Genomic DNA, 25,111 nt, shown 5'->3' with positions numbered 1-25,111 from the left:
GCACACTGTCAACAGAGGCAACACAAGCTATCTCACAGCTCATTACAGAAACTGAGCCAAAGGGAAGGCACGTTCCCAGCTTATCAGGCCACCTCCTCTGTGAGCTCTCTGATCTACTTTTCCAGTGATTGTTCCTGACCTAGGAGAAGCCCCTGAGAAATCTCACTGTTCATAGCCTGCAGCTAAATGGGCATCTGCAAGCAGCCATGGTGGGGAGACGGCAGCATGGCACGCAAAGTCTGATTAACCAGATGGAAAATTCCACTCTTCTTCATCATAGCATACCATGCTGAAGAACTTGGGAAGCAAACCAACCATGTTGCAACACAAGCATGTGTTTATCTGCTTGCCAGGCTCCTGCTCTGCTTTGGTCCTGTGAATTGTATACATTTGCCTTGCCAAGATACCTGCACTATCTGCTCAGCCCTCTTTTAGCACTGTGATAAGAAGTGCCTCTGGAACAGCATCTGGCATACTTTGCTCTGCTTTGAAATATTTTTTTTAGCACTGCTGACAGTCAGTGCAGTGCAACATGAAGGGTGAGGCTCCAGCATGGGGACCAATAGAACCAACCTCTCCTTCAGCTCTGGCCATGCTGAGCACAAGAACCCTGTTCCCTAATGCTTGCACTCCTTGCACCTCTGCTAAGTGATCCGCTCTGGACATTTCCTCATCCCAGGTTAACTCAAACCCCGCTACCTTGTGCAAAATTGGTCAAACTTACGGACTCTTCTTACTTAACGACATGAATGATAAAGTGACTAATGAATGCCAGACGTTCAAGAATTCAGGAATCTCGGCTCATGGTCTGAAAGCCTTTGTGTGCTCTCGACTTATCTGCCCCTCTTCCCGGTGCTTTTCCACACACAAACACACTCTTACCTCCCTGATCTGCAGCTGTGCTCACAGCAGGTTTGTTCAGTTCGCTGTGAAGAGGGGAGAAAAGCATGCGAGCGTTTGGGCAGAAAAGCTTTGTGCTACAATGTCACTCAGGTCACCATTGTACAGCCACTGGTAACCAATGAGAATGAATCCCATGGGAATCACACAGCTTAAATCCTGGAAACTGTGCTTCACACAGTGAATGTACTATTGCTGGTTCCCTTGCAACACTATGCAATTAAATGATTCAAAACCAGCAAATAAAGAATTCATTATTAGCACATAATATTGTTCAGACTCTCCCCTCTAACACTCCTATCCCATGAAGTGTCTCACTTGCTAATGGCCACAAGGCACCTGCTGCAGAGCAAGTGGCTGCACAAACGATCTCGATCCCGGTGGGGGTGGGGGAGGCCAGTCGTCCACCTTGTAGCAGAAATATGCTTAGGCAGTGCCAAGGAGGAGAATGAGCCTCAGGAAAGAAGTGTTCTCTGTGGGATTTTATTTAGGTATGCAGTTACAAGGTTATTTAGTAAGGCTTCAACTCCTTTCTATAATTCCCTTGGATATATATGTTTCATCCACATGTTTAAAACATTGTCTCACAAACCAGTTGATGAGGGATGTCTGTTAGCACTTTCCAGGTCAGATAATTTAACATGTGGTGTCAGAAAAGAGAATGAAATTTAAAGAAGTGGTGCTTGCTCAGTCTAACCAACCAGGGATCTAGCACAAAAAATTTACATACTGAGTTCTGGTTAAAATACATATTTTGCATAGCTGTCAGAGAACATGTAAAAGATTGATAGAAAGCAGTGACATAACCAATATACTGCTTTAGGCAATTCAGCTCCTTTATAGCCCAAGAGCAAAGCTGCTTCTTGAAGGTCAGAAGTGTATGAACGTCTGTTCACAAAACCTGGATTCATGTAAAATCTGTAAGGCCAAATTGTATTAGTGATACCTCATCCTCTCTTCCTGTGATGGTGGGAAATGCATTAAACTCTGAAAACCAGAAATAAGAAAAAGTATTTCTGATAATTTCAAATGCCTTAATAACTTTAATGCTCCCCTGGATCAGGAATCCTGCCCACATTTGGGATCTCCTGTATGATTAACAAAGTCTTCATGCAAAATTGAGCAGAGTATTACCTTTACAGGATGCTCACCATACCTTCAAACTGTAGACCTGGAGTAAAGCTTGTGGAGGGCTCGGGACCAGTGGGGAGCTCAGACTGTCTCAGGAAACAAGCCCTGCCTGCTCAGGCCGAATGACAGGCTCTGCCCACTTCCAACTGCACAGTAAAGCCGAACTTTTCAAGACGGAAAGAAAGCCTTTGGGAGAGGAGGGGTTAGCCACAGTCATGACATACACAGCTCGTTTCTTATTCCTTCTTTGTGCCCGTGACTTCCGCCGGCCCCAGCGAGCGAGGCCCCGTCCCAGCCGGATGGGGCCAGGGTGGGCTGCAGGCAGCGGGGTCCGCGTTCTCCCCGCTGGCCCGTGAGGAGCGGCACGGCTGGAGGAGGCACCTGTGGGGCTCAGGGAAATGCCGGGCAGCGGCGCCTAAGCTTCTGCCGAGCTGCAGCGGCAGAACGCAAACAACAGCCAGGAGGCCTTGTTAGAGAAGATGTGTGCTAACGTCTTTTCAAACAATTTGATGGGTTGACTTATTTGAAATGGGTCTTAATGTCTCCACTAACTTCAAGCAGCAGGTTTGTTACACAGCCCAGACAGCCTGACTCCTGAAACAGACAAGGGGAGGACTCTGCACAAGCCTGAATTTCTGAACTTTGGGGTAAAATGACAGGTTCAAGGGGGAATATGAGGTTAGGCGGTTCAGAAGGCTGTACCTTCCTAGTACCTCGGCCAATGGAGAAAGGAAGAGGGCACCGTGCGGCCGGAAGTTTAGGATAAAAGGGAGGCTGTGCCCTCCAAAACCTCGAGAGACACCCTACGGGGATATCTCCTTTTTTATTTGAATAAAGTTGCAGGACTCCTCTGTCTCCTTGGTGGACACTGGCTTCACATAGCGAGATTTTACACACAATTGCTTCTCTGCCAATTTGGAGGAACCAGTTTCCACAGACCTGACAGGTTGAAAGCCAATGAGGCAATCTGCCACATGTTACTCTGCGCTTTCCATAGCCTGCCTCCACTATTATGACCATATCATTCACAGCTGTTATAAATGCCAATTCACTTTGCCAATTAAATATAATTTGGTTTATTAAAAAATAAAATTACAGAATTTCGGTAAAACCAACAAGCGGAGTTACGGTAACGATTCCCGGGATCGTCAGAGGGTGAACGGAAAGCAGCCTCTATGGCACTGCAATCCCCCAGAGTTCACAAATTGGCCCCTTCTGGGGTCCAGGTTTTATACAGTTTATTTCGCCCCTGGCATAGGATTTCCTCACAGTTCTTTGTTTTCTTGGGGTGGTTATTCGAGTGCATCGCTGTCCTTGGTCTGCTGAATGGGGTCTCATCTGGGAGGGAGAAGTGTCAATTTCTCTCCTCTGTGGGGAATGGAAGATGAAATGCTGAATGAACAGGCGTTCCCCTCCTATGATAAGCATGACGGTCGGGTGCTTATGGCTCCGCTGCTTCTGGGAGGAGGACTGATGGCTGATGTTGATGTGTCCTCCTTTCTGATGCCAATGGCAAAGTCTCCAATTCCTGGCATTGCACTGTCCTCCTCTGAATGGTAGTTTCTGGGTGTTGCCTGCCTTGGAATCTGTCAGCTCCAGTCTGATTTGAACTAGTGTTACATTTTATATAACATATTTACAGTTTGCATGCATCAAAACATGAATTAATATACTGTATTTATTACATTCCATAAAAAAACATGAATTAACATACTATATTTACTACACAGCCTTCCTACCTCCATCAGGATCACACTATTAGCAAGGAAGGGATGGCCCAATCATTCAGCAGTTTTATATTTCTAATTATTTTAGGCCAGTGAGGTACAAGGCAGTCAGAAATCTGCTTTGCAGAGAAGAACAGTACCTGAGGAACATCCACCACTGCCCTGCATCTTACACACCTAATTTTCCACTTGAAACATTACCTTTCTAGCCCTAGAAATAAACAAGTATCAGTAGCATGGGCCAGCTGTCATACACAGCCACTTCTTATGGCTCTGATCTGCTTGGAACCTGATGGACCTCCTCAGCAGAATAGCAACAATAATCTGAACAATCTTTGTAGAAGATGCTCACTTATTCTGCTTTGAAACATGAACAGTTTGACTACTGGAGACTGATACAGTATTTGTACAGTGTTGCTGTGAAAGTCTGTGTAAGGTTGTTTAGCAAAGCTGAGGAGGGATGCTGACAGTACATTCTGAGTGTGTTTATATCAGATTTTAAAAGCCCTGAAAGCTTTTTTTTTTTTTTTTCATTAAAAAGGACCAGCAAAATATGTTCCCTTTGGGTTTCGTATACATCAAAATTCATGTTTTCATATTTCAGGAAACTTTTTGTTTTACAGAGACAGTTGCCTTCTCTGCATAAATCTCACATCTAAAAACTTCTGTTGACCACTTTAGCACTTTCTCGTTTCTAGTTTGCATACAAGCACTTAGCTTGGAAAAAGGGTTACTCATCTTCCTTTAATCTGAGATGGCACCCAGCAAACATTATGCAGAAGGAAACAGACAATCATTCATGTGCAGCATGGGAAGTGACACCCCCATCCAAGTGTGGCAATGGGAGCAAGGAGTGCTGCTGCTATGGGCACTCAAAACATGCAACAATCTGGGTGTTGGTGGTATTTGCTGAACTGCAGAGATCAAGGTACTTTTGCTGGAGATTCAGTCTTTATAGTTACAAACATTCCCCTCACTCTTAGTTCCAGACAGGAATACAAAAAGCTGCGCTGTCTAACTCTGCAGCTCCTCCCCTAGGGAAGCCTATTCCATGTTTTAGAGACTTTTGGGAAGCTTCAGTGGAGCTAAGGGGCTCTTTGGTGCTGAGGGGATTCTCTGCAATGACCTCTGTTTACAGTGGCAGACCCCTTTTCAAGGGTCAGTTGCAGAGAATTGTCCAGTTCAGCTGCCTGTAATGTGCTGTTTTCTGGCAGACGTGACAAATGCAGCAATGCTGGTTTCTTAAGTTTCCAGTACAGGAGCACAGGGTATAAATTGGCCAGAAATATTTGGTGCCATCTACCCTGAGTGGTGCAAGGTGCCTGCATTATTCCAGGTGGTATGTTGCTGCTATGCCTCTACATGGTCACAGATGGTAGATACCACAGATACCACAATGCTGGTATCCCCTCATTGCATCTCCAGCATGACATCTCTTGGACATTGCCTCCTATAGTCTTCCTGAAGATAAGATGTGCTGGTGTAAGTGGTTGCAGGAGCAGTATCAAGGTAGACTCTGAAAAGTTATCTGGGCTCTCTGCACTTGCCTTCTCCAGTGGCCATAAAGAACACTGATTTGAGAAATTAGGGTGGTCATGCTGCCATCCTGGTACCTTGGGATCTTCCACCACACCCTGACCTCAGCATTTCCAGCATCCTGACCCTTCATGCTCCCTGGTGTGAGAGCACGAGCGTAGCCTGTCCCGTAGCCTGTCCACTTTGGCTGAGCAGAAAGTTGTTGTGTCCAGGCCTAATTGCCCCAGAGGCTAAGCCCACCATGGTGTTAATGAGAGAGGAGTGTGTTTGAATTCATACTGGAAAAGTAGAAACACTTGTGGGAAGCTTGTGCTGAATTACACCTGCTCAGAGAGGGTTCTGAGAGGTGTCAGGGTTGCTCTAGTTCATGGCTAACATAGGTCTAGTGCCCTTGTTGATAAAGGTGTAGTGCCCTGCTCAGCATGGCCAGAGGACCGAACACTGTTCCTGAGATGGAGCCATAGCTGAATATGCAGATCCCCATTCTTAGCTAGATGCCTTTGTCTGTGTGCTTCATGCTCTGCTTGCTCTAGGAAGGTGCCATTTAGAATAAAAGACAGAATTCAATACTCAGTGATTTCCCAAGAAAATATTCCAACTGCCTAATCACAAACTTGTTGGGGCAAAAGTCACACTGTTTAACCCTAACTAACAACAGCCTTTGGGACAGACACTGATTATGAGGCACATGGAAACCAACCCCCAAAATTTTAATTTCCTGCTTAACATGCACCACAGTTTTAAATGTCCACAGTCTGTAATTCCAATTTTCCAAGTTGTTGTTGATGGTATTTTTCACGTACTAGCTTGAAGCTAAGACAGGCCTCAGCTGCTTTTGTTATGTTCCAGGTTGCTGAAGGATCTTTAAAAACATAATGAAGGTAAAGATTGAAGAGATCCAAGGTATTGATTGTTTGCAGGTGTATCATCAAACCTTTCTGTTTAATCATTTCCCTGTAAGTCATTCTCCTTCTGCACATCCTGTGCATACCTGAAACCATGCATGACCTTGCCTCAGACTCCACTGGCCATCTGACTTCCTGCCTCTCCCAAGTTTCTGAACCTCCAGGTGAAGGTTGGGGGACAACGTCACTCCCACCATCAGCAAAGAGCAGGTCTGAGATCACCTGATGGAACTGAATAGGCACAAATCTATGGAGCCTGATTAGATGCATCCCAGAGTCCTGAGGGTTGATGTAGTTGGCAAGCCAGTCTCCATCCTATTTGAAAATGGTCATCAGGTGAAGTCCCAGGGATTGGAAAAAGGTAAACATCAATCCTTTTTTAAAAAATATGTCATGCTTTTAAGCCCAGGTGGAAATTCAGCCTTACACAGCTGATACCCTCTTCTCACCCCCACCCATAAGAGAGAAGCAAAAGCCAGAGACAAGACAATTTACTGGAATCAGTAAATTTTCATAAGAAAATGAACAGTAACAGCAACAATTTTAATAACAACAGTATATAAAAAAGAGGGTGATTTACATTCAAAAAGTGTTTACTGACCAATCAACCAACCAACCAGCCAACCAACCAACCAGCAGGTGCTGCATGGTACAATGAAGAAAATGGCCCCTGGGCCCACCACATGCACCTTTTTCCCCCTTCCTTCTCAAAAATGAGAATCCCTCATTTCCACTCCACCTCCCCTGATGTGATGTGGAGGGTACAGAATAACAACCTGAGCATGCTCACACAGTTCCAGGTTCCACCCCCTCATGGCTACTGTGAGAACATTACCTCTGTCCTGGTCCGTGGAACTACATACTAGTGACCATCACCTCTGTGCCTGGGAAGGTGTTACAAGTTTGGGAGGATACTCATGCAAAACCTCAAGATACATTCAGAATTGCAAAGCAAACTAATTTTATTAGTTGCACTAGCAGTTAATCCATATCGGCCCCTGGATTCTAGAGAAGCCGCTGAATAGGAGGAGATGGAGCATGGCTCCTGAGCAGGAGGGGTAGGGAGGCAGTGCACCTTCAGGGTGTCCCCTGGATGATAACAGTGCACATCTTGTCTTCCTCTCCCCTCCACCCCAGGACCACACCTTATATCTCCTCCACAGGAGTGGCTAGTTTCAACATCATCTCCTGGGGGGGCAGTGTGTGAGATGAGGTCGTAACAGCCCATGATATAACACCTCCATGCCAACAATGGCTTTATTGTATATTATTTCCCTTTCACAGGTTGAATTCCCTACTAGGTGGCCAATACATAGTTTTATTTGTAAAGGTTAAAGTCTTACTAACTATAAGGTCTTCTTCTACATTATCTTGTCAACCTACATAACAGTGGACCAAATATGGCAGGCCTTAGAGATGTCTTTGGTCCTGACACAGAAGGGAACAGATCTTCATGGAAATAGTATTAAGCCATGTGCAAGACAAAGAGTTGACCTGAGACAGCCAGCACAGCTTCACCAAGGGCAAGTTGTGCCTGACCACTTTGGTGGCCTTCTTTAATAGAGTTACTGCAACAATTGACAAGGGAAGATGACCAAATTTATCTACCTAGACTTCTGTAAAGCCTGTGACATGGTCCCATGTAGCATCCTAATCTCCAAATTGGGGAGACATAGATTTGAAGAGTGGACTAATTGTTTGTGTTGTGGTTTAAGAATGGTATTCTCCAGTTTAGTACTCCTGCTTACACCATGTGCTGCTTCCCCTGCAATCCCCTCCAGCTGGAGGCTCAAGAAGCAAAGATCATGGGTTGAGATAAGAATAATTTACAGAAAACAGCAATGGGATAAGAAAAGTAACATTAACAGCAACAATAATAATGACAAAAGGTACAAGAAAAATAAATTATTTACATGGAAAGCTCCCCCAAAAAAACCAATACCAGACCATTCTGCCCACCGTGTTTTCTCGGCTGGAAGGAACCTCTTCTCCCTGGACAAGACAGAGAGTATAAACCTTTGTATAAAATAACATCAGGACCTTAGCCACACTCCCTTCTTGGCTACTGCAAAAAAATTAATCTTTGCTGTCTGAAACCAGGATAGGTAGCTAAGAAGTTGGCTGGAGTCCACAGCCAGAGATATGTGGTCTGTTGAGAATTAAAGTAAGTTTGCTTATAGAATATTAGAAATTATTGTGTAGGTTAAAGTTTAATTTTAACTGCTTACATTTGAGCATGAATGGTCCCTGCTAAAAGCTTGGCTTTGAGGTGAGCTGCAAATGAACTCTCTGAACATGAACGGCTAAGCATGGGAGGAGACAGAAATCTGGAGATCTTCAGGTAAGAGCTGAGACCCTGGAGGGCCCCAAGGTTACCCAAGCTGGAGGAGAAGAGCAGTTAATGGTCTGCCCAATGGACATGGAGAAAAGAATCAAATGAGGAGTTAGAAGACCCCAGATCATAAATTGCTGTTAGACAAGTGGCATGTACAGAGTATATGAAGAGCAAGTGAAGGTCAGGCGCACAGACTGTGAGCAGATAAAGGCCCAGGAGTTGCGCTGTTCAGGGTCCCTCTTTGGAGGCACCAGCTAAAGCGGAAATAAACTGGCTACCTCATAACGTTCTCAGAAGAGAAGTCTCTGGGATGACCTCAACTGCAGCCTTTCAGTGCTGAAAGAGAGCTTATGAGAAGAGGGGGAGTGACTTTTTACACAGGCAGATAGGACAAGGGGGAATGGTTTTAAACAAAAAGAGGAGAGATTTAGATAATGCAGGGTCATTAGGAGGAAATTCTTCCATGTGAGAGTGATGAGGCCCTGGCACAGGTTGCCCAGAGAATCTATGGCTGCCCCATCTCTGGAAGTGTTCAAGTCCAGGTGGGATGGGGCTTGGAGCAACCGGGTCTGATAGAAACTCTCTCTGCCTGCAGCATGGGATGGAATGAGATGGGCTTTAAGGTCCCTACTAACTCAGACTCATCTGTGATTCTATGACTATACACCTCCACATTTAGGGTCTTTCTTTTGTGGTCTTGTGCAGAGCCTTCTTTAAATGTTGATAGGCTGAAATCCTGAGGTTGGGTGCTACAAAATAAGGTACTAAAGCAGGTACCCATTCAGAGATGTTAATCAGAGAGGCAAGAACAAAGTGAATTGTATAAGCATAGCCAAAACCACAGAAGTACAATTATTCAGTGAGAAATTGTAAAAAATCAAGTGCTTGTTTCACCATCTAGTGGTTATATTCAGAAGGAAGAATGTGCCAGTAAATATAAGCTGCTAGTCTCTGGAGGCTGGGGCTATGTGCATGCACTAAGATCAAACACCACAAATGTTGTCTTACATGTTTTTGACATTGAACCTATAGATGGACAAAGAGTTGCAGTTATAACTGTCCATGTCCTCTTCCCCTTCTACCTGTACAGCTCATTTCAGAGGATCTTTTAAGAGTGAAAGAAATCTATCACAAAATCATAGAAAGGTATAGGTAGGGCACTTTAAGTTGCTGCTTGAAACAAAGCTATCTGCAAAGTTAGATCAGGTTATTCCGTCAAATTTGATCCAGCTAAATTTGAAACTCTGCAAGGATGGAGATTCATCACTTCAGTGAGTATACCACCTCAGTCCATATTACCAGTACTGTTCCACCAGCTTGGGATTTGTTTTGTCCTAGCAAAACAAATGCTCCCAGATCCTGCCAGGGAATGGGAGCGCAGGTCCCCTATTTCTTGTACACTGTGATGTCTGCAGAGGAAGATAGTGTTTGCATTTTAGCTCTTAGGTTGTGCCAAGAACAGGCTCAAATTGCCAGGGTCTCCTAGCAATGAAGGGTGGTAAGTGAGATTTCTAAGCTTTTTCGTTCAGGCCCTGAATAGCCCTAATTACTGACAGCTTTGCTCATACTTTCAGGCTCTAGAGCCCTTGGCCAGCATGCGTGGAGAGTCACAGCTCAGGAGCAGCACTGATATTGCAAGTTAATTAGAGACATGAACCTCAGATTATGAATGCTTCTAAGGCATTTCGTTGTATTTGTGAGTGGACTTTGTTGCCCCTGCACAGATGCACTTTGCTAGAAGCAAGCCACAACTTGTAACGACCAGGCTTGTTTCCTCTGAGAAAAAAATATCAGGAAGGTAGCTTTAATGACCCTCCCATAGTATTTTTAGCCCTTTGCCCCCAGGTCTTGTGTTTTGACAAGTCCCTTCAGCCCCTCAGGCCGAACAATCCCTGTTCCTTTGCTCTCAGGGCTTCATAAGCCTCCTTCTTCTTATCCCAGATCACCATCTAGTGGGTACTGGAGATCCCATCACAGCCAGGGAGGAGGGCTATGCCGTGGATAAGCAGAGCTGTGTGACAGAGGGACATCATTGGAATTTTGGAGTTTCACTCAGCTGGGCTATTGGTTACATACAAAGCATTTAACAGAAAAAACCTTCCCCTTTGTGTTAGTGGTGCCCTGGCCCTTGCTGTTACAAGATCTGCAGTTGAAATTGCATACAATTCCTGGAAATGCTGACTAAGCCCCCAAATAGCCCCATATTTTTATAAAGCCAGATTGAGTTCTGGAGTGTTGAACATGTGAGTAGCTTCACTCATTAATCAATTCACTCAAAGGACATATTGATCATTCCGCTTTAGCAAGTATTTTACCCTGTGAATTTTCCCACTGAAATAATTGTAAATCCTTGCAGATGAGGATACCAGAAGGAACTGAATTTAATAACAACCTGAAAACCTTCTGAAACTGCACCAGATGCCAGAGAAAAGACAAGGTATAGGCTGTGTAGCTGGTTGGTTCCTCAAAACTGTCACAAGATGACCTCTTTCCTTACAGCTGGAGAAAGATTGATGGCTCTCTTCCCTCAGGGAAAAAATTATGATTCAGTCCTCACAAAGGAGGAAACAAATGCTTTATAATAAATCCCCTGCTGAGTTAGAACCTCTGAAAACATTAATGGTGACATTTGACATCACTGTCATGTTGTTCAAGACCCTTCAGACATGGAGTTTGTGGCTGGCCCCACCCCAATTACTTTTGGGTTAGGGTTACATGCAACTATTAGTTTTCAGGGATGAACCACTGCCTTCACATTGCATGTTGCCTGAAAGCAGGTTAACAGATGTATTTTTTTTTTACTGTTGTAATTTCCAGCAAACAAGTGTTTGAAAATACGTGCCTTGGCCTCTGCACAGTCACCCAGTGTCAGTAATACAGCAGTTTCTGGCTCAGGGTCATGATGTCCCGGGAAATGTGAGCTGCCAAAAGAGGGACGCAGGACCTTAACAGAATATTCTGAAGTGGCTCTGTAAGACCCACAGAAATGGCCTGCCAGCTGGGAAAGCATGTGACATTGGTCAGTTGAGGGTGACATAAATCTATGCTGCTGTTGAAAAAGGAAGCCCTATTCCTCTGAAAGTTGCTTGTCCTTGCCTGCTCCTCCATGCTGTAAGGGATGAGTTTTTCTAAGAAATAACTTCATCAGTTCAGAAGCAAGTTAAAAAAATAGGTTTCAACTGAATCAACTCCAGCAGAACCTAACTTATACAGAATTCTGCATATATTTCCCATTAATAATTACTGTACTACTGAAAATCATAGAGGTGTGGGCAGAATGGACCTCTGGAGGCCTCAGGTACAACTTTCTGTTTGATCCAGGTCTGCTACCAGAAGCAGACAAGATAGTATATTAACTGACCTAGATGGTGTGAGCATCTAGAAACTGCCTTCATGTCCAGGACACTGATAAAGAAATAGAGCTAGAAATGAGATCGTGATGCACCTGTGGTGCTATCTTCACTCTAGAGCCTCTGTTTCTTTTCTTACTGATGAATGCTTATGACTATGGATCAAAATACCACTGTCATGCTGTGGAACAACTGTGAATGTTCCAGCTCTGAATCCATCCAGATGACAGTCTCAGAAGTAGAAAGTCTTCAAACAGGGTGGATTGGTTTTGGCTGGGGTTTTCTTTGTGAAGTGGTGGCTTTTTGCCTTTGTGGGTTTTGTTTGTTTGTTTTTATTTTGTTTGTTTGTTTGGTTGGTTGGTTTTAGTGGGGTTTTTTTGGTGGGTTGTTTTCTGTGAGGTTAACTTTAGGGTGATTTTTGTTTGTTCTTGGTTTGTTTTGTTTGGTTTTTTAGGTTTTTTAAAAAAGAGTTCAGCTATGGAAATATATTTAATTTGTCAAAGTCATAGTGACTTTTAGGCCACGTCCCTTTAGAAATACTGACCTAACAATAGTACTAATCAGAAAGTATGGCATTTATAGTATCTTAATGGCACGCACCCAAAATAGATTCTAGTTATATCAGCAAGTTGACAAGCTCATAGGGTACAGATAACTCTTGTAATTAATTTCTAAAAGTCACAAGAACTGTGAAGTTGGTGTGGGTGGAATTTACTTTTTATTGAAATAATAAATTGCTAGAATCAAATTTATCCTGGTATTACTACAGATTTACTTGAAGGTAAATTAAATCACAATCAGAAACCTCCCAACACTGTTAGAATAAAACTGTGGTGGTGTGGGGTGGTTGAATCTTTCCCTGTTTCATGTGTTAAACATTGAATAAGTTTGTTGGAAAGAGACAGAGATCTTAAGCGTGACAAAGCAGGTGTTTCGAAGGAAAGTGCCGAGGAAAAGAAGGACAGACGAGAGAGAAGATATTATGAGAGACTCAAGAGAGAGAGCGAGGGAGTTGAAAGAAGGACATTAAGGAGAGGACTTTTAGAGACAGAGAGAGTAGAAAGAAAGATGAGTGGTTTACTATGTGGACTGGATTCTAGGAAGGTGGTTAGAGTAATTTGTAGGTTTTAATATTGCGTTTATTGTACGGGTTTGTTCTATGTACCCCCTTCCCCCTAATTGATATGCGCGAGTTGATACATCCTACCTACAGACTCCTATTTTTAGTTCCCTCAGTTATATGTCAATCTCCTTTCCCGCCCCAGGTTTTTCCCTCCCCTATTCCCTGATTAGCCCAAGGCTAGTAACCCCTCCCCCTATTCCCTTAGTGATAAGTTATGATTGGAGGCCACAAAGAGGAACTCCCACTTCCCGTCCCCTTCTCCGAAGGTTTATAAGTTCCTGGATTCCTTTGTTCGGGGTCCAGTCCAGTCTGGTCCTGGCAGTGTTAGTTGGAATTAAAGTTGCGGTTAAACTGGCTGGCTGGCTGGATCCTCCTTTCGTACTCTCAGCACTGTCGCTCAGAACATTCTGCTGCCACTCGGACCTCTCCCAGGGCGAAGAACCCACAGGGCTGACTCCTTACGTCTCGCTGAGGGGCAGCCCCGGACTACGCTTGCTCCGGTGCGTGGGCTGGCTCGGGGTGAAGCCAAGGGGCTTCGAATTCGGCACCGCGACATAAAACTGTTAATTTTCCTCTCTTATGTTAATGATTCTGAGAAGTATGGGCTCTAATTAGAACATGAATAGAGAACACACTGTGACCTGCTGGTTCTTAAGTGTAGTGTAACTTTCTGAGGTACATTTTTTCTAAAGCACTCTCCTTAAATAGGTCACATCACTGATGTGGTGGTACCACATGTTCATTAGAGAAGCACAGGACAGTAATTGCTATAATTAAAGTTGCCCAACATTTTCATGATAAAAGCACGTTCACAGTTTCTTGTAGGTTTAATAGTTTTTAATGCTCTAACATGAAATTTTCTGTAATGAATACCTGTATCAGAATAAGTACTTAAATTAAAAACATAATTATTGGTTTTTAGACACACAATAAGTAATTACTCTGACTATCACTTTTCAAGACCAGTGTTTGGCTCAGTTTGTAGGATGTCTGCTTTGGGAAAGGAACTTAATTCCATAAAGACTGGAGCTAAGTCAGCCATGTTGTATACCTGAAAATTACAGTTCTTGTGTGAATAGACTCATGCTAATTCCTTTGGCTGAATTCTCCACAAATCATCTGCACTAAATGTTCTCCAGAGAAAAGGCACAGACAAGGTCTAGAACCACACATACACTCAGGCTGCCATGTGGACATCATGCAGTAGCCAGCACTAATGTCCAGCCCTGTAAGCTCCCAGTGGACATGCACAAAATAAAAAAAATCTTACAAAGCTATTCAAAGTCTCAGGTCATGATTAGATGATATGCTAAATTCAGCTTTTAATCAGCTGGGATCAAATGAAAAATGCTGCAGCCCCAGATATCTGTAGATACCAGGGCTGGAGCTCTACCCTCAGGGAAAACAGGGATGACTTGTTTAGGACCATGTAGCTTCTTGACTAGTGGCAAGTTTATTGAAGCCAGGGAAGCATGACAGGTCCCATCTCAGGTGAAAAGCAACACTCTTAATTGTATTTTTCTTCTGCCTTGGTAGCTGGAGAGTGAGAGGTTAAAGAGAGCCTCCTGCTGCCTAAAGTACCCCCTGGAATGCAGATGTGGTCTTCACTGATCTCCAGGACCCTTTAAAGCTGATGGAATGTGTCTGTTCAGTAACATCAGCCAGCTTTCAGCCCCTTCCCACACAGCCTACTGGATCCCATGAATTCATGTAGGCTGAGAGTTCTCAAGAGATTTTTGATTTGATCCTGTCTCAGAATCCTGTCTCAGAGCTCAGAGACCTGGGGGACCTCCTTGGTAGAAAGTAAGACCAGGAAAGCTTTTGGAGTTCCTTGGCAGTGTCAACTCTAGTTGACCCTTTGGTTTTCCTAATACCATCTCTGCATGCTGAAGAAGTATTCCTATATTCCGCTTCAGTAGTCTGTCCTTGCTTCCATGTTGTGTATAGTCTTTTTGTGTTAATTCACAAGTTCTACGTTTACCAAGTTTGTCTCCCAACACATTTACTTACTCCTCTGATTGCTGGGACAGACTGTTGTGCTTGGAGGAGGTCCTTAACAAACTGCCAGCTTTTTTGAGCTCCTTTGTCCTTCAGAGCTAACTCTCACAGAATCTCACTTCATCTGAATAACCCAAAGTCATTCCCTTGAAGGGGCTGCAGTCTGCCATTTATCTTTGTCTCTCCCATTAGAACTTTGAATGCCACAATTTTAGGGTTGTTACACCCAGCATGGCCATTGATTATCATGTCCCCAAACATTCCTCTCTTGGTCATGAGTACCAGATACAGTTGAGTGTCCAGCTGAACTACATGGCCTGTCTAGCAAGTGTGATAAGAATTTGTCCTTAACACACTCTAGAAAACACCTGGATTTCTTGTGCCCCATGTCTTGCTAATTCAACTGATAATGCAGCTTGCACTAGCAGTCATAAAATTCCAAAGAATATTATCTGATCTATAGAAGTATTCTATCATATGCTGAAGATGGACATTTATTTACAGATAGGTATTCTGTATTTAAAGATAGGTATGTGTGGTGTGGTCAGCATGCTGGAGGGAAGGGATACCATCCAGAAGGACCTGGACAGGGTGGAGAGGTAGGACTTATGAACTTCTACAAGGCCAGGTGCAACTCCTGCACATGCGTCAAGGCAATCCCAAGCACAAACACAGGCTGAGGGGAGAATGGATTGAGAAAAGGTCTGGGGAAAAGGACTTGTGGGAGCAGATAAGAAGCTCAACGTGCCCTGACCATGGGCACTGGCACACAGAAACCCTCCCCTGTGCTGGGTTGAGCCCCCAGCATGGGCAGCAGGGCAGGGGGGGATTCTGCCCCTCTGCCTCACTCAGGTGAGATCCCACCTGCAGAGTTGCCCAGCCCTGGGGAAGAACAGCAGGAGGATGTGGAGCTGCTGGAGCCAGTGCAGAGAAGGCCACAGAGCTGCTCCATGGGCTGGAGCCCCTCTGCTCTGGGGATGGGCTGGGAGAGCTGGGGGTGTTCACTGGAGATGAGAAGGCTCTGGAGAGACCTTAGAACCTGTTACAGGGCCTAAAGGGCTCCAAGAAAGCTGGAGAGGGACTTTGAACAGGAGCCTAGAATGAAGGACAAGGGGGAATGACTTCCCACTGCCAGAGGGCAGGGTTAGGTGGGATAGTGGGAAGAAATTCTTGGCCGGTAGACCAAAGCCCTGGCACAGGTTGCCCAGAGATGTGGCTGACCCATCCCTGGGTGTTCAAGGCCAGGTTAGATGTGGCTTGGAGCAACCTGGTCTAGACAAAGGTGTCCCTGTCTATGGCAAGGAGGGGAATGAGATGGGCTTTAAGGTTCCTTGGAGCCCAACCCATTCTGCGATGATTGCTTCTTCTAAATTAGCGCCATTCATTTATTCTTACCACGTTTTGTCAGTTCTGCTGTTACATTCGTGATGGACAATTCTCCTAAAAGGCAAACCAGACAGTTTCAATGAATGGTATTTGCAAAAGGAATCAAGACCCTGGCCCTTGGATTCTGCTTTATGCTAGTGTGATAGCTTGTGAGGGATGTAGTCAAATGGTGGGCACTGTGCATGCTGTTGTTAAATGAGCCTTGAAGCAACCATTAGCTTAGTAAGATCAGGATCATGAATTGCTCAGTTTCTGCCCCTTGTGCCAGCTGCTGTTGACTAATGCATAGAGACTGAGACCATGCAGTCAGGAGAGCTCTGGTGTGCCGAACAAAGCAGCCAGCAAAATATGGGGCACCATCAAGAGAATGAGAGCACCAGCGTGGTTACATACTGTACTCTTTGGATTGACTCTCTGTGACCATATAACACTCTAGTGCACCTACATTTTGAGCAGTGTGGATTTCTGTAGAGCTAGATGTCACAAAGAACAGCAAATACAAATGTATGGGATGGAGTAGCATCCTCCCAAAAACTGAGAGTTAGAGTGTTTGAGTCTTTAGTCTGGGGAAGAGGCTTGGAAAGGTATGATCCACGACTGAAGTGAATGGTATGAAGCTGTGTCATGGGATGTTTAGGTTGGGTATCAGGCAAAGATTCTCCCAGAGGGTGGTCAGGCACTGCTCAGGCTCCTCATGGCAGTGGTCACAGACCCAAGGCTGCCCGAACTCAAGGACAATGCTCTTTGGACAATGCTGTCAGAACCAGGGTAGGATTGTTGGGCTGTCCTCTGCAGGGCCAGGAGTTGGACCCGATGATTCCACTCAGGATATTCGATGAGTCAGCGTTCAGGCTGACAGCGTTCCGGAGTCATGTCCCAGAGTAGACGCTGCACGGAGAATGCTGCTCCGTGGACGGCCCGAGCAGCGGCACTGTGAGCACAGGACGTGGCACCAGGAGCAGCTCACGGCCTGCCCGCCTGGGCTCCGCAGCCAAAAGAGGAGCTGCGGAGGGCAAGGCCGCTCACGGGAGACCCGCGGGCAACGGGCTCCGCTCCGACGGCCACGGCCGCCTCGGTATACACGGTGCGCGGGCTGCAGGGAGCGATCGAGCCAGCGCGGGACCCGTAACAAGCCGGCCCACGGGGACGCTGCCCAGACCGCCCGCCCAGAGGTGCGGAACCGATCAGGAACGGATTGGGCAGCGCGCGAAGCCCGCGGGTCCGCCGGGGCCGGCCCCGCCCCCGCGCAGGCGCGGCGCTGTCCCGGAGCCGCCGTAAATCGGAGCGTGCGCGGCGCGTGGGGCCCGCCGTGAGCGGCGCCGTTCGGCCGCGCGATGCATTGTGGGCGCGGCTGAGGAAGTAAAATGGCGGACCTGGCGAACGAAGGTAGGCGGGAGTTATAGGCGTCGTTACCCTGGCCTACAGCGGTCCCGCGCTGCGATGGACCCGTCCCGGCCCGTCCCTGGCTCTGGCCTTGGCCCTGGTCCTGGCCTTGCGCGGCCTGGCCCTGCGATCTGCGTTCAGGGCCGCGTCCGGGGGCACCACCTCCCCGCGGCCGTCCTGGTCCCAGTGGAGCGAGCGGCCGGACAAAGGGAGCGCCTTGGCCGGGCCATCGCGCTGTCCGCGAGGCGGGGGCTGGCGAAGCCAGGCTGGGGCCTGCGTCTTTAGGTGCCTCCTGCGGGTCGGTGGCTCCGGGCCCGCGATGCGGCGACTCCCGGGGCCAGAGGCGGCCGGCGGGTCGGTGCTCACTGGACGCTGGGCACGGGTCCTGGAGCGCGGCAGCGAGCGCTGCGTCTCGGTCCCGGCTCTGAGTCGCTTTGTGCCCCGCCTTGTCCAGTTGCTTTTTGAAGTTATTGTCCACAGCGTTCACACCACTGTAAATATTTTCTTTGCTTACACTCATGTTAATTGTTTCTTTAGTTAAAGGATTAATAGAAGGGCTGTAAAACAAGCTGCATCGGTTTTGGTTTTTTTTGAGCTGAAAGTATTAGAGGGCTGCTAGTAAAGTGGCTTCATTTTTTTTCTGAAGAGCATGAGGAGAACCTGAGCTGCAATACTGCAGTCTTTGGGTATTCTGCCCTGAGGTGTGTACAGTGGTGTTTTAAGTGGCAGCAGGTATCTATATTTTGCTTTGGGAATGACAAATATCTCCGTGTTTTGGCAAAAGCCAGTTTGCCCTGCTGTCTCTGTTGTTTCTCATTAGTCTTCTCAGCTAATGGAAGAGGGAAAGAAATGCCCAGAGGGAGGTGAATGAAAGTGTGTGTGAGGCCCCTTCTTTCAGGACTTTGTCTTACTTTTGAACTCTGTGTCAGTGGCAGTTACTGTTCTGATACTAATGTTAAACAACAGGAAGCAAATAAATGTTGTAGGTATGCAGCCTTTGAAGATGAAGCCTACCAGCAGCTAACAAAACAATTACACTTAAGTTAACAAGTCCTGCGATGCGGCATGTCTTGGGCTGCTGGCTTCCAGACTCAAGATGAGTTGTCAGTGCCTGAGGAAGCATGATAAGTGGTCTCAAGAGTAGTAGTAGCCAAACCTGTAATAACTATTTGTGAGAAACTTAACGTCAATATTTAATTTATATACTGCCGTTATAATGGCCTTATAATAAATTTTGATGGGTTCTTTTGGTCTCTTAGAACCAGAAGCTTGGCAATAGCTATCTTAAGTTATGCAAACCCCTCACTTTACCTCCCCTTTCTGCTGGGGGACGTTAAGCCTAACAGTTTACTAATATTTATTACATCATTTGATGAGGACCTGGCATGTATTTCTATCTCTACTTCTTTTTTTCTGCAGGGTCTTATAGACTGGCTGGGATAGCAAGGGCAAGTGTGGTCTCATCCTTACGACCCTTTCCTGCCTCCAGAGACTTACCTCACCTGTAAACTTCTTTAGTTTATATTTGTCCACCTTTCCAGAGTTGTCACCTTCATTTGTTGCTATGGTTTCTTCTTGAAATAAGAATGTGATACAATCTTTCCTCAGATGAAGCAAGATCAGCTTGCTTTGGAACTGTTGAACTAATATTGTTGACTGTTGCTAGTTTTGTTTAGTTCTATTTTTGAGGTGTATGTTCTTTGTATAACAGTGAAAATACATGCACTTTCCAGAATTTGCATCTTTCTGCTGAAACTCTGAGAATTCCGTAGTCTTTCTACTTGGCTTATTTTCAGTCTCTGTCATGGCAAGGATCTTCTCAGGTCACTATTTTCTCCTCATTCTTAAACACATCCGTTTTATTTTTTCGATTGTTTAGGTGAATGCTTTACTTCCTTGTGCCCAGGTATTTTCATCTAAATATGTCAAGTAACTATTTTGGTACTGATAATTCTATGACCTTCTGCTTCCTATTGGTCTTCTATTGTTTATAACATTTGGTAGCTCAGTGTTCATGTTCACAAGGTGTGATTACAGCAAAGTTCTTAACATTCCTTAATCTTGATTGATCTGTACAACAGTGCTGTCTCAATCATACTTCGTTGTGAGGTGTGAAGCTAATTATTCTTTGGCACATAGTAGACACAAGTACCTAGAATGAGGTTTCAGTCATTCTTGCAGTCTGTTTTTGTTTGGCATGTTTAAACAGTAGCTTTTATTATCTGTTCATGCAGGTGAAACTCAAGATTTCTTACCTGTTTGATTACTGCAACAGACCTTTTCCTGGCCTTGAAAAGTCCTGAGATTCATGCTGCCTGTGTCCTTTCATCTTATTAATACAAAGCTCTTTTAACCGGTAACTTTTACCATGACACCTGTCTTTCAATTCACTGATTGGTGTTTCTGTTTCCAACAGTATATTAGTTATCTTTACCTTCTAGGTTCTGATATCTCTTAGACAACTAAATGTCTTAAATCACTGCTGAGCTGTCAGTACTGCCTCCATGTAACCCTTTTACCAATTTTGAACTATTTTAATGGATGATCTTTCTGTAATGCATTTCTTCAAAGCTACAAGCATTTCCTCTAATAATTACTTCATTTTTTAAATTTTTATTGTTCCTCAAATCTTTTTGATCCACTCATCTTTCCTTTGTTTCTAATGAGTAGGTGAAACTGCTCCCCTATCTTAATATTGGAGTGATGACCAACTGTATCTTGACAGAAGGTTGTTGGTTTAAGAGGATCCTGTACTGCATAGAAGGGGGCTAAAAGATGAGGTGGTCTTAGTGCCACTTTCCAAAGTTTGTACTGTGAAATTTCCTAGGAACAGATCTTGGTCTTGGCATTGCCTGACATGGGGGGAGATGAGCTGATTAAGTGTGGAGGTAATGAAGAAAAGAGAGAGGAAGGTCTCCCTAACTGTGTGAAGTTTGACCAACTTTGCTGCAAGGATTTAGTGACATTGTGATAAAGGTTTTGGGGACTGTCATTGTGAGGGTGACTATTAAAAACCAGGATTTTAGACTGGTAAGCACAATTGTTATTGGTACTAATGTATAAAGTAGTTACTGAATGTTCTTAGAAACTTTCTTAGAAGTCTTTGGTATTTCACTGCCACATGTGTAAAGTGTTACTTTTAAGACAATCCAGCTAGAATACCAAAGAGAAGTAGCACCTTCCTGCCAGTCCTAAATATTTATGGGAACCTGAATGCATTTCTCATTAACTTGTAGCTAATACACAACTACTAATTTGTTTGTCTGTAACTTACTGCTGAAGCTGCACTTTTAAGACAATGGGATCCCCGTGTGTGGGGAATGAATTACTTTATCTTTTCAATGGTTGAAAGGTGATACAGATTTTTCTCAGGGCTAAAATTTGATGGATGTGTTCACATTTCCCTTTCAGGAGGTGTCCGCAACTTACTTTATGAAATTGCTGTTCACAATCATAACAGGTTTACTGTATGTAACAACCTGAAGTTAATTAGAGACTAGAGAGCAGTCATGCAGAAAGGGACCTGGGGGTTCTGGTGGATGGCAAGTTGGATCTGAGCCAGGAGGGCCAACCATGTCCTGGAAGGACATCAGGCACAGCTGGGCAAGGGAGGGGATTGTGCCTCTGCTCTGCACTGGGGCAGCCTCACCTTGAGTTCTGGGGGCACTTTTGGGCACCACAGTGTAAAAAAGAAATTAAGCTAATAGACAGTGTCCAGAGAAGGGCAACAAGGATGGGGAAGGGTCTAGAGGAGAAGCTGTGTGAGGAGCTGCTGAGGGCACTTGGTGTGATCAGCCTGCAGAAAGGGAGACTGAAGGGAGACCTCAATGCAGTCTTCAGCTTCCTTATGAGGGGAGTGTTAAACCTGCTGATGAGGGGCAGGTACCAGTCTCTACACTCTTGTGACCAATGACAGAGCTTGAAGAAACAGCATGAAGCTGAGTCGGGAGGTTTAGCTTGGATACCAGAGAAAGGTTTTTCACCCAGGGGGAGATTGAGCACCTAAGACTTCTCAGTGGTCACAGAACCAATCCTGAGTTCAAGAAGTGTTTTGGACAATGCTCTGTCACATGGTGGCCTTTTCTGGGTGCCCTGTGCAGTGTCAGGTGCTGGACTCAATGTTCCTAATGGGTCCCTTCCAACTCAGCATATTTTATGATTTTATGAAATGTACAGAAGGTGAGCAAACTGAAGTAGTTCCTTTCAGACTAATCAGTATCATTTCTTTACCAGAGTTGTAGGATGCTGACACTGCTTCTGTGCTGTTTTGGTGGTGCGGGGGGGTGCAAGGGTTTGGGGGTTGCCCTGCTTGTTTATTCTGCTTGTCTCACAGTAGCTTTTGGACAGAGGAAGGTCTGCTGTTACTTTGAGGGAAAGTGTGGCATTCACCACTGACTCTGTCTGCAGACTCCAGAAACAAGATTTTTTTTCCCCATGGTGATTTCAGAAGGATTAGTGGGTGCAAAGTTAGGCTGACTTACATGTTCTAATAATTCACGTCCAGACACCATAAAGACCTATTTAATTGACAAGACAGGACTATCTAAATGCTTTAATACTTCTTGTTAACACTTTTTAAAATTCTTTATGTATATTTTGTCTACATTGCAAAATAGTTGGCCTGCCTCATGGCTTTTTCTTTCCTCTCATATGAGAATAAGCTACTTTTTTCTTTACTGACTTGTAACATTTGCAGAAGTATCTTTTCACCATGTCAGTTCTATTCAGCAAGACATCACTTATGAAGTTCGGCCATAAATTATCCAGTTGTGTTCTTCCTTCTTTCTAACATGAGGTATGGCTGGATTTTGCTTGTGGAGGTCGTTCTGCAGATAAGCTCTTAGTGGCAGCTTGCTCTTTGCTTTGAATCTCTTGTTAGCTATTGAAAGAGAATCTTGTGTTGTTATCAACACCTTTTGAATTTTATAGTGCTACAAATTGTCTGTATCTCTTCATATGTTACATTTAGCATGATTATTCTGCTCTTTGTAATGTAAATGGTGAAAAAATCCCCAAGAACATTTTTTGTGGCCTGCAATGTTTCAATAAGCATAATTAAACCTAATTCTGAACTTCTATTTTCTTGACTCTTAAGGTAAGTGTTTCACAAGTGATAAATTATTACTCCGAGTACTTTCAGTCAGTTAACAGCCTGATTGCTCTTCTTTTTAACACTCATCCATTGTTCACAGGTACACTTTTTATCTCAGGTGATGCATTACAAAGAATTACAGTTGGAGTAGCTATTCCCAACTTGTGTGCTTCTGTGGTGTCGAAAAGTGCTTCTTGAAACCAAAGCAAGGAGTTGCTTGCCAAGAAGTTGCACTGTAGGTTTTTTCCCCCTCACCTCATGTAGTTTTCCATGTAATCAAGTGCTCTTCTATTTCTAAATGTAATTTGGAGTATATTTAAAAAGAAAAGTTTTGAAACATTGTAGTTCTTAGCTTTTAAAATAAATTCTCAGCTTAATAATGTTAAGCAGATCTGGTGGGGTCTTGAAAGTTGTTTTCATGACATGGCTCCTTCTAAAATTTAAAGGTTGACATGAATCATCAAGATATTTGGTGATCTGGGTTGCATGTCCTGTGAGGAGACTGTGTGTTCTGCCTAGAGGAAAGAAGTCTTCAGAGAGGCATATCTGGAGCTTATCAGGGTCTGTGAGGATGTTATTACAGAGACAGACCCAGGCCCATCAAAGCAGTGTATGTCGACAAAGACAAAAGGTGAGAGAGGTGGAATGAGATGTTCAGACTGGAAATAGGGGAGAGGTTGGGTTTTTGTTGTGGTAGTAGGTTTTTTTTCACCATAAGGACAGTCAAGCAGTGGAGAGGAGATTACCTTGGGAGGCTGCTCAGCCTCCATCCTTGGATGTTAACAGGCTAGATAACCTGATTTATCTGGCCTGATATCCTAACTGGCCTTACTTGAAGCAGGAGATCTGACTAGAGACCTCCAACCTGATTTATACTGTATCCTCATGGTAGAGGCACAGTGGGCTCAGCAGTAAAGGTGACTGCATTTTTGGTCCTTGTCACTGCTGTGTCATGGATGTTGCCAGGGATTCTGTCCACAGGTCTGTGAAGCAACCTGTGCCAGGGCCTCACCACCCTTGCAGGGAAGCATTTCTTCCTAATATCTCATCTAAATTTACCCTCTGTCAGTGGGAAGCCGTTCCTCCTTGTCCAAGGTCCCTCTCCTGTGGAGCCCCTTTAGGTCCTGTAACAGGCTCTAAGGTCTCTCCAGAGCCTTTTCTTCTCCAGGTGAGCATTCCCAGCCTGTCCCCAGAACACAGGGGCTCCAGCTGTCAGAGCATCTCTGTGGCCTCCTCTGCACTGGCTGCAGCAGCTCCACGTCCTGCTGCTGTTGTTCCCCAGGGCTGGGGCAGCTCTGCAGGTGGGGTCTCACCTGAGTGGGGCAGAGGGGCAGAATTCTCCCTCTCCTCTGCTGCTCGTGTTGGGGGCTCAGCTCAGCACAGGGGGGGTTCTGGGGTCACTGCCTGTGGTCAGGGCACGTTGAGCTTCTTATCTGCTCCCACAAGTCCTCCCCAGGCCTTTTCTCAATCCATTCTCCCCTCAGCCTGTGTTTGTGCTTGGGATTGCCCTGTCACACATGCAGGAATTGCACTTGACCTTGTAGACATTCATAAGGTTTGCACAGTCCCACTCCAGCCTGACCGGGTGGCATCCCTTCTCTCCAGCATATCAGCCACACCACATAGCTTGGTGTCATTGGCAGATTTCTTGTGGGTGCCCTCAATCCCACTGTTCATGTCAACAGCAGAGATACTAAGCAGTGCTGGTCCCACATTTGGTCTCTACTTGGACACTGAGCTATTGACTGCAACTCTTGAGTGCAGCCACAAGCAAATTCCTTATCCAGGGAATGGTCCATCTGTCCAATTTAGAGACAAGGATCTCCTTTGGGACAGTGTCAAATGTTTTGCACAACTCTACATAGAATCTCAGTTGGTCTTCCCTTGTCCACCAAATCATAGAACTAAATTTGTCAGGTATGATTTGCTCTAAGTGAAGCTATGTTGGCTCTCACCAATGACCACCTTATTTTCCATGTGCCTTAGCACAGTTTCCAGGAGGGTCTGCTTCACGATCTTGCCAGGTGCAGAAGTAAGGCTGGCCAGCCTGCAGTGCCCCAAGTCTGCCTTTTCTCCCTTTTTGTAAATGGGGGTTATGTTTCCTCTTTTCCAGTCACTGGGAACTTCCTCAGATGGCCACGACTTCTCATTGAATGAAGAGTGGCTTAGCCACTTCCTCTGACAGTCCTAGGTTAAAAATCTCATAGTAAATAGTATATATGATTTGAAGATGGTGTCTCTGCAT

At 45.0% G+C, this 25,111-nt stretch overlaps 2 protein-coding genes across 5 annotated transcripts in view; one reads left to right on the top strand and one right to left on the bottom strand.

Annotated features, from left to right (window-relative positions):
* Window positions 1-2,213, bottom strand: part of LOC134553398 (excitatory amino acid transporter 4-like) — a 40,845-nt gene extending 38,632 nt beyond the window's left edge. Inside the window, exon 1 of one of the 2 annotated variants that reach the window (XM_063403025.1) lies at window positions 2,057-2,213. The gene's annotated coding sequence lies outside the window, so the exon portion shown is untranslated. The remainder of the gene's footprint in view (window positions 1-2,056) is intronic. The other variant, XM_063403024.1, reaches the window with a different exon arrangement.
* A 15,419-nt stretch (window positions 2,214-17,632) lies between these two features.
* The window catches only part of RANBP3 (RAN binding protein 3), a 56,991-nt gene continuing 49,512 nt past the window's right edge, over window positions 17,633-25,111 (top strand). Inside the window, exon 1 of one of the 3 annotated variants that reach the window (XM_063403018.1) lies at window positions 17,633-17,777. In XM_063403018.1, the coding sequence (XP_063259088.1) occupies window positions 17,756-17,777 (22 nt within the window). In that variant the 5' untranslated portion in view covers window positions 17,633-17,755. The remainder of the gene's footprint in view (window positions 17,778-25,111) is intronic. The other 2 variants (XM_063403017.1, XM_063403020.1) reach the window with 2 other exon arrangements.

Source organism: Prinia subflava, chromosome 8 (assembly GCF_021018805.1).
Source record: "Prinia subflava isolate CZ2003 ecotype Zambia chromosome 8, Cam_Psub_1.2, whole genome shotgun sequence".
NCBI classification, from domain to species: Eukaryota; Metazoa; Chordata; class Aves; order Passeriformes; family Cisticolidae; genus Prinia; species Prinia subflava.
Note: the sequence above shows the minus strand (reverse complement) of the source record. Positions and strands in the feature narration are given on the sequence as shown.